This window comes from Schistocerca cancellata, chromosome 5 (assembly GCF_023864275.1).
Source record: "Schistocerca cancellata isolate TAMUIC-IGC-003103 chromosome 5, iqSchCanc2.1, whole genome shotgun sequence".
Lineage (NCBI taxonomy): Eukaryota > Metazoa > Arthropoda > Insecta > Orthoptera > Acrididae > Schistocerca > Schistocerca cancellata.
The window spans coordinates 580166506-580181399 of NC_064630.1; the positions used below are offsets into that span (position 1 = coordinate 580166506).

At 39.0% G+C, this 14894-nt stretch overlaps 1 protein-coding gene across 1 annotated transcript in view; it reads right to left on the reverse strand.

Annotated features, from left to right (window-relative positions):
- The window catches only part of LOC126187512 (protein farnesyltransferase subunit beta), a 66978-nt gene extending 54907 nt beyond the window's left edge, over window positions 1-12071 (reverse strand). The window contains exon 1 of the mRNA XM_049928645.1: window positions 11837-12071. Coding sequence (XP_049784602.1) covers window positions 11837-11923 — 87 coding nt within the window. The 5' untranslated portion in view covers window positions 11924-12071. The remainder of the gene's footprint in view (window positions 1-11836) is intronic.
- Between the last annotated feature and the right edge of the window lie 2823 nt (window positions 12072-14894).

Here is a 14894-nt window from a genome sequence, read left to right on the forward strand (position 1 = left end):
TACAAGAGAAAACTAACTGTAGAGGGTACATCTGTAAGAGAAGACAGACTGAAAGACATCCAACAAATAATGTAAATTGGAATGAACACATAGTTAATGTTGTGGGTAGAGCAAAACAAAGACTGCGATTATTGGCAGAACACTTAGAAGGTGCAACAGGTCTACTAAAGAGACTGCTTACACCATGCATGTCCACCCTATTCTGGAGTACTGCTGTGCGGTGTGGGATCCGCTTCAGATGGGACTGACAGAAGTCATCGAAAAAGTTCAAAGAAGGGAAGTTCGTTTTGTGTTATTGCAAAACAGGGGAGACAGTGTCACAGACATTATACATGAATTGGAGTGGTAATCATTAAAACAAAGGCGTTTTTCATTGCGACGGGATCTTCTCATGAAGTTTCAATCAGTAGTTTTCTCCTCTGATTGCGAAAATATTCTGTTGGCACCCATCTACATAGGGAGAAATTATCATATGATAAAATAACAGAAATCAGGGCTCACACAGAACAATTTAAGTGCTCATTTTTCCTGATACCATTCTAGAGAGGAACGGTAGAGAGAGCTTGAAGGTGGTTCATTGAACCCTCTGCCACGCACTTTAATGCGAGTAGCAGAGTAATCACATAGATGTAGATGTAGACATATGGTGCAGGTATTACTCTAAAATGAAGAGGTTGGTGCAGTAGAGGAATTCATGACAGGCAGCATCAACTAGTCAGGAGACAGAAGACTAAAAAAAATCAGGACTGTATAAATTACAATTCAGATGAAACACTTTTACTATCGGCAACTAAAACCACTAGGAGTTAATGTATTGGGAAGCGACAGAAATAATTCAAAAATCCTTAGACATGCTCCCGCAAGATGTACTGTCATCTACTTTACACAATATTCTTACTGGTCATGTCTTCTGAAAATGTATTTGATTTACTTTATGTATACTGCCTCAGAAGATAATGTGGAAGACAACAGGGAGTGAAAGTTTTGCAAAATAAGCCACTGCTCAGGTTAATACAATGAGAGATGCTTCTAAAGGCACAACACACACACCAAGCCTCTTAATTAGTTTACCCACGTGCTGATTCCATTTCAACGTGTTATCCTGCTTGACCGCAAATTTCAAACACTGTGCTTCATTTAATGTATGACCATTTAATGTCGAGCTCTGGTGCCAAAAGGTCAGATTTGGATCAACATCTCACACTCAGCAAACCACCTTACAGTGTGTGGCTGGGCATACTTCTGGTTCCACTATCTTTCTACCCCCCCCCCCCCTTTATCTATTTTATTTGTAGGTGATGCATGAGAACAATGACTGTTGGTAAACCGCCACATCAGTTCTAGTTTTTTGGGTTTTCTTGTTGTGACCATTTTGCGAGATGTTATGGCGGAGGAAGTAAAATGCTCTTCGACTCTTCACAGAGCGTACTCTCTCGCAATTTAAATACTAAATGACTCTCTGATGCTCAATGCCTCTCCTGCAGCATCAGCCACTGGAGGTTTTTGAGCAACTCTGCAAGGCTCTCATGTGACTGAATGAACCTGACCAAATATACACCTCTTTGTTGGACTTCTCTCTCTCTCTGCATGATCCAACCTGCTGGGTCCCAGACCAATGAGCTATACTCAAGAATCAGTCAGGTGTTTTGCAAACCACTTCTTTCATGGATGAATTACATGGCTCTCAGGATGGCATCGCTTTTTCAATCATTTGTTTCGTGAGGTCATCCCACTTTAGGTCACTCCAGATCGTTACTTCCATATATTTTACGGAAGTTACTGTTTCCAATGATTTGTCATCAATAGTGTAATCGTACAGCACTGGATTTCTTCGCATACTTATTCACAGTACATAACATTTATTTATGTTCAGGGTTAACTGATAGTCCCGTACCAATCATCACTCCTCTACTACTCTTCCTGTAATTCATTACTGTCTTCTGGAACCGCTAGCCCCTTACAGATAACCACATTGACTTCGAACAGCATGAAGGAGCTTCTGCTGTTATCCGCTAGTTCATTATATATACTGTAAGCCTATCATACTTCTTTGAAGTATAGCTGATACTACTTATGTTGATTTTGTTCCATTAAGACAGACATGTTGACTCGATCTTGAGGAACCCCTGAATTCAGTTACAGATCTGGTCTGATACTCAGTAAGCTCATATCTTGTTCACTAAACAACAGTCCGTAACTGTATCAAATGCATTTCTGACGTCAAGGAACAGAGCGCCAACCTGGACACTGATGTCTAGTGCGCTATGGATCTTGTACATGAGCAGACAGAGCTGAATTTTTTAAGATCATTGTTTGTGGTATCCATATCGATTTTATAAAGCAGATTTTCATTATCTGAAAAACATCATACTACATGGGCATAAAACATTGTCCATGATTATACAACAGATTTATGTCAGTAACATAGACCTATCACTATATTTGTCTGACTTGCAACCTTTCTTGGAAACAGGAATGACCTACACCTTGTTTCCAGTCACAGGGTACCCTCTATTGCTCTAATGACCAATGATAATATTGTTAGAAGGGGAGGGAATTTTATCATTAATCTCTGTACAATCATAGGTCTCTCATCTGGCCCAGATACCTTTCAACTATTAAGTACTTGTTGTTGCTTTTCTATTCTGTTATTACTTATTTCAATATCTACCATTTTGGCATTCACATCTTGGTTGAAGAGAGGAACCGTTTTACAATCTTCTGGAAAGAAAGAGTTTCAGAACACCAAATTTGATATTTTTACCTTTTCTTTGTCATCTTTTGTTGTGCTAATACAACCACAGAAGGGCTGAATAGATTATTCCAATCTGCTTACTAAATTTACACAAGACCAAAACTGCTTACGTTTTTTACTCAGATTTGGTAGCAAAAGCTTACTTTCAAGATCACTGAACACTTCTCTCATTGTTCTCCTTACACTCATTTCACTTTGTTCAGCTTTTGTTTGTCAGCTAGGCTTTGATTTCACTTAAATCTGTGTTGAAGTGCTCCCTGCTTTTGTTGCAACTTTCTAACAAAAGTATTCTCATCATGAGGCATATGTAACAACTTCCCCCCCCCCCCCCACTGACCGTAGACATTAACATTGGTGAGCAGAAATGGGATCGTACATATTAACATTTGTGTCAGAATCGCAATTCATTACCACCGTTCAGTCCATATGGTGGCCGTTTATTTTTGGTTCACGTTTGACGGTGTGTGGCCGGTCAATATTAGCCGCTGTTATTCCACTACGAACCGAGCCTGGGCGCTGCAGCGTGCCGGCTGCGACGCCGTGTCAGATGCTACGACCGCACATACCAGCACCCAGTGCAAAGTCTACTGCCTGCCTCTCGCAACGCGCCGCTCTTACACTTGCCCGCTTAGTCCACCGAGATGCACTCCACAGCGTACGTGTTCACAGTGTGCGCTCCAGCCCCATTTGACGGTCGCAGTCGGCCCATCTTCTCGGTCAAATCCCGCTACCTTCGAACCGGACACCGAGGCGCGAAAGGAAAATGCGCGATGCATCCTAGCCAGTGGCTTGGCTCACTGGGCATACGAGTGCGCTGTTCACGGTCTGCTTCCCTGCCACCCCAAATTCACCAGCAGTCAGCTTCCCGCTCCCATCTGTGTTTGGGTCCTAGCATCAACATCCAGAGCGCGTACTTTCAGCGCCATGCAGCCAGCCGCCCGTGCCGCTTCTATGTGGGTTCCGCGTGCATACGGCCCTCAGTCGCCGCACTGCTGCCGCCACCATCTCTTCTGTACGGTGAGTGTTGATATGTGCTGAGGCCTTGCAGCCATTTATCCAGAGAAGAACTTAAGAGATCAGTAAATAATAGCATAAATTTTGCATCTTATACAGTTATTGCCTTTTGTGAGGATGTGACTATTTACAAGAACGATTTGAACATTAAATTTTTGTGAGTCTAATTACCATGAGGTATGCTGAATTCCTAGATAAGCCGCTCAGATATATGTTAGTTTAAAAATACACTTCCGTTAAACATGTGTAGTACCATAAATTTCTTATCCTTCTTTACACTCTGTTGTTGCCAAGGTATGTCATGCGTAGTTGATGTGATGAGAAGTTTATTAAGATTTTTTTTAGAGCTTTTGGTTAATCTCCAGGGATGTGCAGCTTGCACAATGTGTGTGGCAACCACAGAGTCTCCCAGCAGTTCATGGCGATTTCTTCCATTTCGTTTTTGTGTCATGATCAACTCTCTTCTCTCTCATCTTTCCTATAAGCATCATCTCCGCTCTATGATGAAAGTAGATTCCTTCTCCTCGCTATACAGATGTGAGCACTTAAAGGGCTCTGTAATGTCCTTGCCGTCATACCGCATCGGCAAGGTTTCCGAAATCGTTGGCACAATAAATCTTTTTACCTTGATGGGAGTTTGTTTTTATTGCAAGACCAGGTACAGATGCAAAATCAGTGTTTAGGCCTTGTAAGAAAAGCGACAAACCATTAGATTCTGACGGTCCTGGCGATGTCTGTTGTTTACTACTGGTACTAGGTAACTTTAGGCCACAAGCACATACACAGTCGTAATTACACAATTAGCACTTGTGTTGCCGAAAACGATAGGACGTTGTGTGACAAGTCGGATTGTGGTTCGAAAGGAATGAACTTTTTCTGCCTTCTCTTTCTTTTCTTTCTCGTCTCTCTGCATCCTCTTTCCCGACCATTTATTCTTTTCTGTCTATGCCTTCTGTTTTTCGTAAGTGGTAGTTATTTGATTGTTTAACTCAATGCATGAAGCTATGATGTATTACATGATGTACTGTAATAAGAGTTATAATGATGAAAGAGAATTGATCTGTTCTACCCCTTTAAGTTCATAAGAGTGGATAGAAGACTTCCTGCTGTTATCCCCCAGAGGGCAGCGAAGTTTTGTTGATATGAAGATATGTAATATGTTATTTTATTGAGGATATTTGTGAGCAGGCATGAGATCCGGTAGTTGAAGATAATCACGTACAAGCAAGTGTTGTTCAAAGTGGGGAACAACAGAAATATAAGAGAGTTACGATGCAGCTACTTTCTGGAAGCTTAATTTAATTTGGATGGCTACTTTTGTCCGTTTCTTGTCAATTATGTTCTAAATAGTTTTGTCTTACTCTTGGTGGGGAGAGGGGTTCTAGTTTTTTAGTGTAGCTCAAGAGTTGTGCTTTTTCAATTTTCAAATTGGGAATTTGACATATTGGTGGTAATGTAGTTTTAAATCTTGAATATTATGCTCTGAATCACATAGCATTATCTCCTCCTAGCACAAGATGCTATAATTCCAGGGGATATCCAATCTTTTTTCCTAATTTCTGTTCCATTTTGACCTTATTTGTTTCAGGGGAAACTTGATAAAATGCTGCGAGAACAAAGTTAGATATTCCATCAACAATGTGTGCTTTACAAATTTCTCCCCAGCATTCTTCAATTAATCCCCCCTAAACACTGATTTGGTAACTGTTCATGAATCTACTATACAGAACTTTTCTCCTATGAATTTTACACACCGATCTGTAGTGTAGCCGAAAGTCTAGGATATGTTGAAAGATGGTAATTTTGTTGAGAGTTGGCAAACCGACAAGTCTGAATGGCAAATAAAGGTTGTGGTAACAGATTGACCTGTAGCATAGGCTAATGTTTACACTTGTACCATATTGAAATGCACTTTGCCACCTTTTATGGTATTTTCATTATAAAAACATAGCAAGATAAGTTCAGAATATGTACATTAGATAAAACTGCTATGAGTATTTTATAGTATGTTGTGTAGGTACTTTGTGTGAACACTTCGAAAAACGCAAGGGGGATCCAATACATAACATTTGCCAATAAACTACTTGACAATTGGTTTTACAGCTAAATCACTATGTCACTGAGTACTGAGTGCTCAGACACTGCACAAAAGTGATAACCTCAGCAGTGCATATGTCAACTCTTGCTCTGCAGCTGTCGTTCTCTGCAACATTGCAATTAACTGTCATCTAGCAGAACTATAGTTATAATTGAGAGATGGGGTTATACTAGATATGGCCTGCACCTGAAAAGGAGAGGGAAAGACAGGTCGGCTGAACTTCTTGCAGGAAATGTATGTGGGGGGCCACCATCACACATTGCAAGATCACTGTGGTTACTGGTGCCAGAGGGGCACCTTTTTTAGGTTAGAATCAAATTTCAGGCACCCTGTTTTGAAAGAAGTCACTATAAAAGAAAAGCCCCACAAGCATGCACAGAAAAGTATGGTTAGCTTATTCCACCAAAATATTAGAGGACTGAGTACAAAGGTAGAAGAGCTTCTTGCCTGCTTGCAAAATTTAGAGTAAAAGATAGACATGCTGTGCCTGTCTGAGCACCACATAACCACAGGCTTAGATAAGTTAGGCCTACATACAAAAGATTACAGTCTAGCAGCTTACTCATACAGAACTAATATGGCAAAAGGAGGAGTTGTTGCATATATTAAGACAGAACACAAATTCAAAAGCACTGACAAGTAGATTTTGTAGTGATCAGCACACTTTTGAATTAATGCTGAAAAACATTTCACTTTTAATTGTAACAGTATATAGATCCCCACTGGGAAATTTTGAATTATTTATTAGGAACCTGAATTTCTTACAGACATCAGTAAGCAGTTAAAAGCCTGTGATGACTTCAATGTAGATTTTCTAAAGGTTTCTGATAGGAAAAATGATCTGGAAACCTTATCTGGATCCTATAATTTGCTTTCAGTAGTTAACTTTCCAACACAGGTGGATAAAGACAGTAGGTTCCTAATTGCGGTCGACCGAAGCGTCCGATCCCACCCGTCGGTTTTGACCCGTGACGTAAGGCTGTTGTGGTGTGTGACGTCACGACGGCGTGGAATTTAGTTTGTGAGCGTGGCGTGTTTGTAGATGTCATTTTTATGAGATTGGTGGTGCTCTCTGGTGGTGTGTTAGGTAATGTTTTTGGTTTAGTTTGCGTGTGTGGCATGTTTATAGGTGGCGTATTGTTGCATTCAGTGGTTCTCTCTGGTGGTGTGTTTATGGGTAGCGTGTTACATGGCGTATGGGGTTCATTTGCGTTATAGCATTGCACATGTGTGGTATCGGGACTGTGCTTTCAGCGGAATATTTTTCAGTGAGTTAACGATTTTAGTTTTGTTATTTCGAAGTTATTGTAGTTTTTTTGTGTTATTCACGTGTGAATTTTGGTAAATTGCTTTATTATGTCTTTGGTAGGTATGGATATGACTGACAAGCTCAACAGTTTTCGGTTGTTGGCGATGATGGGGGACAGTGTGTTGTCTCTAATAAAATTTCTTCAACTATTCAGATTTTTGGATGAAGTTGTGAAGCGTTTAGTATGTCATGAAGAAATGAGGCTTATTAAAGTTCCTGCGTCTCGGACCAGGATGTGGAGATGTCATAAGGATAACAGGTCAACGGAAGTGTTCGATTCCAATTTTGTTGGTTTGTTGTGTTTTTTGAGGTAGTGATGATTGTGGACGTGGTTCTGGTTTTGGGTTTTATGATTTGGTATCGGTAGTTTCTGTGGACCTATATAGGTCAAGGGAAGTATTCGATTCCAGTGTGTGCTTGTGGTTGTGGGTGTTCCAGAATTGGGAGTTGCTGTTGAGCTGTATTGGGCAAGGGAAGTGTTATTTGTGGGATCGGGAGCTGATGTTGAGCTATTTAGGTCAAGGGATGCGTTCGATTCCAATTTGTAGGATCGGGAGCTGCTGTTGAGCTATATAGGTCCAGGGAAATATCCGATTCCAGAGGATATTATGTTTAGTGGAATTTGGGGAGTTTTGTGTTGTCGGTTTTTTCGTCGTTTTGTGTGGTTTGGTATAGTGGTGTATGTCTAAATTTGTTTATATTAACTTTGTCCCCACCCAAAAACCCCCAATTTCCCACACTTGTCCCGTTAGTTTCTTTAGGTTTTTTGTGGTACGTGTGTGTATTGGTTTTTCGATGTATTTTCTTGTTTGTGGTCATGTTTACGTAATGGCGTCAGACGCCGTATTGGAGTCTTAGTGTATGGTCGTTTCCGCCATATCTGTGACGTCATCGGTCAAAGCAAACGATTGGAATCGGACGCTTGTGTATTTCCCCTAATGTTTTCTTTGATGAGGCACAAAGCAAGAAAATAACTGTTTACCCAATAACACATGCTCTATCTGATCGTGATGCACAGTTAGTCAGGATAAATGACATAGTGCCTTACAGTTTGGATACACCTCAGTGGAAGTCAGTCAAAATCATTAATGACTATAATGACTAAAGAGCAAACGTTTTTAAGAGTAGTTTACAAGAAACAACCTGGGATGAAATTTATCTATTCCATGACAAATTCATTTCAGTATTTGAAAATAGCTTTCCACATAAGCTAATCAGAAGGGACATTAAACAAGTAAAAAACCATGGATCACTTAGAAGATTAAAGTATCTTGAGAAAGGAAAAGGAAAATGTATCTTTTGGCAAGAACAAGCAGAGACCCTGCAGAAGCTGCACACTACAAAAACTACTCAAAATTACTAAGAAAGGTTATTAAAAAATCAAGAAACATGCACATAATGCCTGAGTTAATGGAATATGGAATATAGTGAAGCAAGAGACAGGACAACAAACCACAGAAGAAGATAACATTACTATCAAACTGAATGGAAGGGTTATAAATGACAAGTCACATATAGCAAATGTATTTAATAATCATTTCTTACACATAGAAGAAAGCATAGGGACCAACAGTTCACAAGAAAGGTCACAGCAATGTGTTGAAGTAACTCTCATAAAATTACATCATATGAAGTACTATCAACTTCTACTTCTGAAATTAAGAGGGTCATACATTCTCTCAAGAATAAAAGCTCTTCTGGTGTTGGTGTTTCCAATAGAGTACTACAGATTTGCCCCCACGTAACAAGTCCACTATTGCCCGAAATATGTAATGCATCACTAACTCAAAGCATTTTTCCAGAGAGACTAAAATATGCCATTGTTAAACTCCTCTTTAAGAAAGGTGGTAAGAGAGAGACATCAGTAACTACTAACTTATTTCACTGCTGACATCATTTTCCAAATTTTTTGAGAAGGTGATTTAGTCCAGAATAGTATCTCACCTTGGCAACAATAATATCCTCAGCAAATCACAGTTTGGGTTTCAGAAGGGTTGCTCTACTGAGAATGCCATTTCCATGTTCGCACACCAGGTACATGCATTAAATAACAAACCTATCCAAGGCATTTGATTGTGTGAACCATAGTATGCTGCTAGATAAATTGAAGTTTTATGGGATTGACAGTATAGCCAACCAATGGATCATGTCATATCTAACCAAAAGAATGCATAAAGTTGTACTTGGTAGCAATTCGCCCAACAAAATCCAAGGACCTAATTCTTTCTGGGGAGGAAACGCATATGGGCTTCCCCACGGCTCAATCTTAGATCCACTACTGTCAAATGAACAACAAGAAGAATTACTTCTTTTTGCAGATGACAAAAAGTATTGCAATCATTCCAAATATACATACAGAAATTGAAGAAATGGAGAAGAACGTTCTCAAAACTATCATTGACTGGTTTTCTGTGAATCGTCTCACTCTGAATTTCACAAAGAACACATCATATTCAGTTCTGCCAGTTCTGCACCTCTAAAGGTTCTGCACTAGTGATAAGTGTACCATATGATGATTAAATAATACATAGGACAGAAACTTCAAAATTCTTAGGTGTTCATACTGATAAGAATTTAAATTGGAAAAAAAATTTTTTGGAATGCCTAAAACAACTTATTTCAGCTAGCTACATTTGCACTTAGAATCATAGCAAATTTTTGAGAGACAGAAATCAGTGAGCTGACATATTTTGCTTATTTTCATTCAGTAACGTCATGTGGAATAATGTTCAGGGGTAACATCTTTAAGAAAGAAGGTCTTCATTGCCCAAAAATGTGTTGTAAGAATAATATGTGGTGCTCGCCAACAATCATCTTGTAGACATCTGTTTAAGAAGTTTGGCATTCTGACTACTGCTTCACAGTTTATTTATTCCCTCATGAAGTTTGTTGTAAATAATCCACTACAGTTCAAAAGGAACAATGAGGTACATAATTACAATACTAGAAGAAAAAAATGACATTCATTACTCAACATTAAGGTTGTTTTTAGCACAGATAGGAGGGCACAATGCTGCAACAAAAATTTTTGACCACTTACCCAGTGATATAAAAAGTCTAACGGACAGCAAGGTAAAATTTGAAAATAAATTGAAAAATTTTTTCCTTGACAACTCCTATTCCGCAGAAGAATTTCTATGTTTGTAATGTATAAAAGGTAGTGCGTAGGAATTGCTAACTCAATCTGTATAGCTATGTTTTTTTCACTTCTGAGGAAAAAAGTTATATGGTGATGTTTAAGAGTACATACAGATGTAAAAAATTAATTTGCAATATAAATGTAAAGTGACTAGTTCCACATCATGACGATTTATTGTGCAAAATGATCCATGGAACGTGAGAGTAACTAATTAACGAACTAACTTACTCTCAACCCTATATTGCTGTATCACTGAACCTGTAAGTTGATAACACTCATTCAATAACAAGTGTTTCAGAGTGATAGCTTGAGTCCACAACAGGAATCAAGACATGTTGAGGATGCTCTTGGCAGATGTGTTGCCACTCCTGTAACATATCATGCTCAGAACAGCTTTTACTTACTGTGGAGCTCACAGACAATACTATTAATGGAATAACACATTGCTGTATATGTTGCACAACTGTTCTGATGAATCAAATGTCGTACTGACATCAGTCGTGCTATTTTCTTGATGCAATAATTTACCAACAGCTGTACGTATTATAATAATTTTTTATGAACTTCTTATATGCTACTAGTTTCAGCATTACATTGATGCCATCCTCAGGCCCCACACGTCATAGTCGTTTAATCGCTATACACGGAAAGAGCCATATAACTGGATCCTTGAATCAAATTGCTATGCAACAGCTCTTGGTGGCCAGGTGACACAGACTATGATGTGTGGGGCCTGAAGGTGGCATCAATGTAATGCCAAAACTGGTAGCTTATAAGAAGTTCATAAAATACATTTCTACAATACACACGGCTGTTGGTAAATTATTGCATCAAGATATACATACCAGCCATTGTCCCACAGTCCATAATGGATCAACGAAGATCTGTCATGCTATGTCGAACTGACAAGTATTTTGTACAGTTTGAGCATTTTTGAAGTTGGAACAGTCCTTCTCAGTTACTGTGTTTTACTGTTTCACTATTCCATTTCATACGAGCCATTCAATGTTGTACATTCCAGTTAACTTTCATCAAAAGCTATATATTTTGAATTAAATTTTTCAGACAGTGTATACAATGGTTTATATAGTAGTGGCAGAAAATCGCATACTGGCATATAAAAACTCTACCGACACAACAACAACGCGCCCATCTTCATTCTCTTCCACTGTTCAAGACTTAAGAAGCAGTTACTTATGTCCAAAAATGCAATCAAGTCTGGAAAGAATGGTCTAAAATCTTATATAATAGTTGGGTTCCTCATGAAGTAGTAATGCAACTCCCGAAGTATACGCAGCGGATAATATTCAGCAGCGACGCAAGATCTGCACTAACGAAAATATTAAGTTCAGATAGAGCCCGCTTGAAATTTATATAAGATCTTCTCCATTACGCTTTGGGAAACAGTAAACTGCTTTCTCAGAAACAATTATAGGCTACTAGAAATGTACCTGATGCTAATACAGCAAGTGTCGCGTCAAAAACGTAATTTAGAGTGAGTAAACAAAAAACATTTATTACCTGTTCTTCCGAAGTCTTAGTTGGATAATTTTCATCATCGTAACGTTCTCTCACAATATCGTCGAAGGGTCTAATATTTACTGACATTATACAAAATCTAGTTCATACCTTACTCTCACGCATATTTCAAATTTTTGTTACACCTTCACACATACCCCTCAATTTGCCCTCCACCACAGATAACATGAGACATGGGAATGTGTACAAGGCGAATGTGTTGACGAACCAAAGTACATCAGAACGAAGATTGGTCCTCCTCAGCCGCCAAAAATTTGTTGTTTTGTAACTCTGCCGTACATATCACGGTGATTTGCAGAACGTAGAACTCTACCGTAAACGGTCCAAAATGATTTTTTGTGTCGCTTTGCTGCCTGCTGCAGGCTCAACAGATCTGTTTTCGCAACTAAACGTTGTAAGCCGCTGCCTTCTTACCGCGATCGCTGTATTCTTTGATCTTAACTTTCCAAAAATACGTGCGACTCCGATATATTTCAATAAATTCAGTTATGAGCTCCTATCCATTTTAGAATTCAGTATGCGCCCAAGGACGAAGAACAGTAGTCTCAAAGAACAACTGACTGAAACATGTTTCGCGCTAAGATTTGCGGCGATTTCCTGTCACCACGCTACCATTCGCTTGCGCACATGCAGTTGAAGAATTTTATTCAAACCTCCAACTCAAAGGTTTTCGTAGACTCATATCCTAGCAAATATCCGGTTCTCACGCTACGGTTTGTTTGTGCGGGTCTAATGTTGATGACACGTAATTTGTTTAATCTTTTCTTAACGATCTACACGAGAGTAATATATGTAGGTGATTGTAGTATATTCGCCGATTCCTCACTTAAAGTTGGTTGTTGAAATTTTTTAGGAAGGCTTTCTGTGGATAGTTTTTGTCATCTTCAAGAGCCTGCCAGTTCAGTTTATTTAGCACCTTTGCGATTCATTGCAATGAGTCAAACATATCTTGGGCCATTCGGGCTGCCCTTCTTTGTATACTATACGTTCAATAACAGTAACACTTGTTAGTCCTATATGATTAAGCAGTCTCTCTTGTAGACTGCATATTCCTAGTATCTTACCAATGAATCGAAGTCTGCCACCGTCTTTACCTTACATGCTGACCGTGAGTCCTTTGATGGTCAGAAAGAGGAGCGAGGGGCGAGAGGCGAACGAGGGGGGAGGGGAGAGGAGCCACCTAGAAGACATTCTAACTCGTTAAATCGGTGCATGGCTGTAAATAGGGAAGTTCATAGAAATAATAAATTTGGGCAATAAGCAATCCGCTCTGCTACTGTGGCATCACCAAGGAACAGTGTCTTCACTTGCAGGCTGTCGGAAAAAGTGATTAGATGAAGTTTCTGACGAATAACATTGTTCCTCTCAGCAATTTTAAATGTAAATTGCTCTTCTGCCGCTAAAATATTAATTTCAAGGGTGTCATTTTATACTGTAGACTTATGCCCTGCACATCAGTAACAGATAAAATCACATATGTATTTTGTCGTTTGCTCACCTTTTAATTCGAACCGTTGACTTAAAAGTTCAGGAACTTGGAAAACGTTAACATAATGACTTAAGTGTATAACTATGCCTTATAGGAAACAAAGCGATTCACCTTTCTGTCAATGACGACGATTTTTTTAAAATTATTATGGTAATGTAAGTAATTACGGTAATGTAAGTAATTAAGTAGAGAGGATATAAAATGTAGACTGGCAATGGCAAGGAAAGCGTTTCTGAAGAAGAAAAATTTGTTAACATCGAGTATTGATTTTAGTGACAGGAAGTCGTTTCTGAAAGTATTTGTATGGACTATAGCCATGTATGGAAGTGAAACATGGACGACAAATAGTTTAGACAAGAAGAGAGTAGAAGCTTTCGAAATGTGGTGCTACAGAAGAATGCTGAAGATTAGATGGGTAGATCACGTAACTAATGAGGAGGTATTGAATAGAATTGGCGAGAAGAGGAGTTTGTGGCACAACTTGACTTGAAGAAGGGATCGGTTGGTAGGACATGTTCTGAGGCATCAAGGGACCACCAATTTAGTACTGGAGGGCAGTGTGGAGGGTAAAAATCGTAGAGGGAGACCAAGAGATGAATACACAAAGCAGATTCAGAAGGATGTAGGCTGCAGTAGGTACTGGGAGATGAAGAAGCTTGCACAGGATAGAGTAGCATAGAGAGCTGTATCAAACCAGTCTCAGGACTGAAGACCACAACAACAACAACGGTAATGTATTTAGCCTTAAGCATGAGTACGCTATTTACCAGCTAACAGTTAAAACTAGTTTCTTTAACTTAGACATGAACATACAGTACGGTAAATATGCCGAACTCTGGCATTGTCAGTCATGTCATACTACGAAATAATTGTGGATGGTGTTTTATGAATAATCAAACAACGACCCCTTGCACTTATCGATTTATTTTGCTCTTGACCGATTTCGCTTATTTTATTCGTCAAAAGACAATACTGTTAACACAGATGCATTAAGTGTATGTCATAATCACTTATTGTATGTTGCAACAGCATTGTAAGTACAGCATTTCCCGTGGAGGGTGTTTAGAAATAGGATTACATACATGTCATTACAGGCCAGGAGCTACACTGCCTGCGTTGCAGTTGTGTCATAAATAGAAGTTTCCACAAAACATTTATTTACCCAAATTTTTATTCAAATGGTCACTATTACAAGGATAAATACCTCGTTTTTCTTAATCGAGGGAAGGTGCTTGTGGTTTTCTTACCTAGTTTATGACAACAGCAAGAAGGATTAATGTTAGTGTTCTGTAGTAACTTTTATTATTTCCGGGTGAATAGCGGGGAGCCACTCAGTTGGTATCGTACACAAGTTTGTAAACACATTCCTTTCTCGCAATAAGTTGTTGCACCCATTTATATGTGCAAACTTTAATTCAGACTTGCTTGTTCTTTTAAGCTACTTCTCTGAATGTTCAAGCACTAATGCAAAGCAAAATATTCCGTAAACTGATCGAATCTAACCGAAAGTTTCTGATGTAACCAGGTTCTTGGAAATTACAGATCAGTACT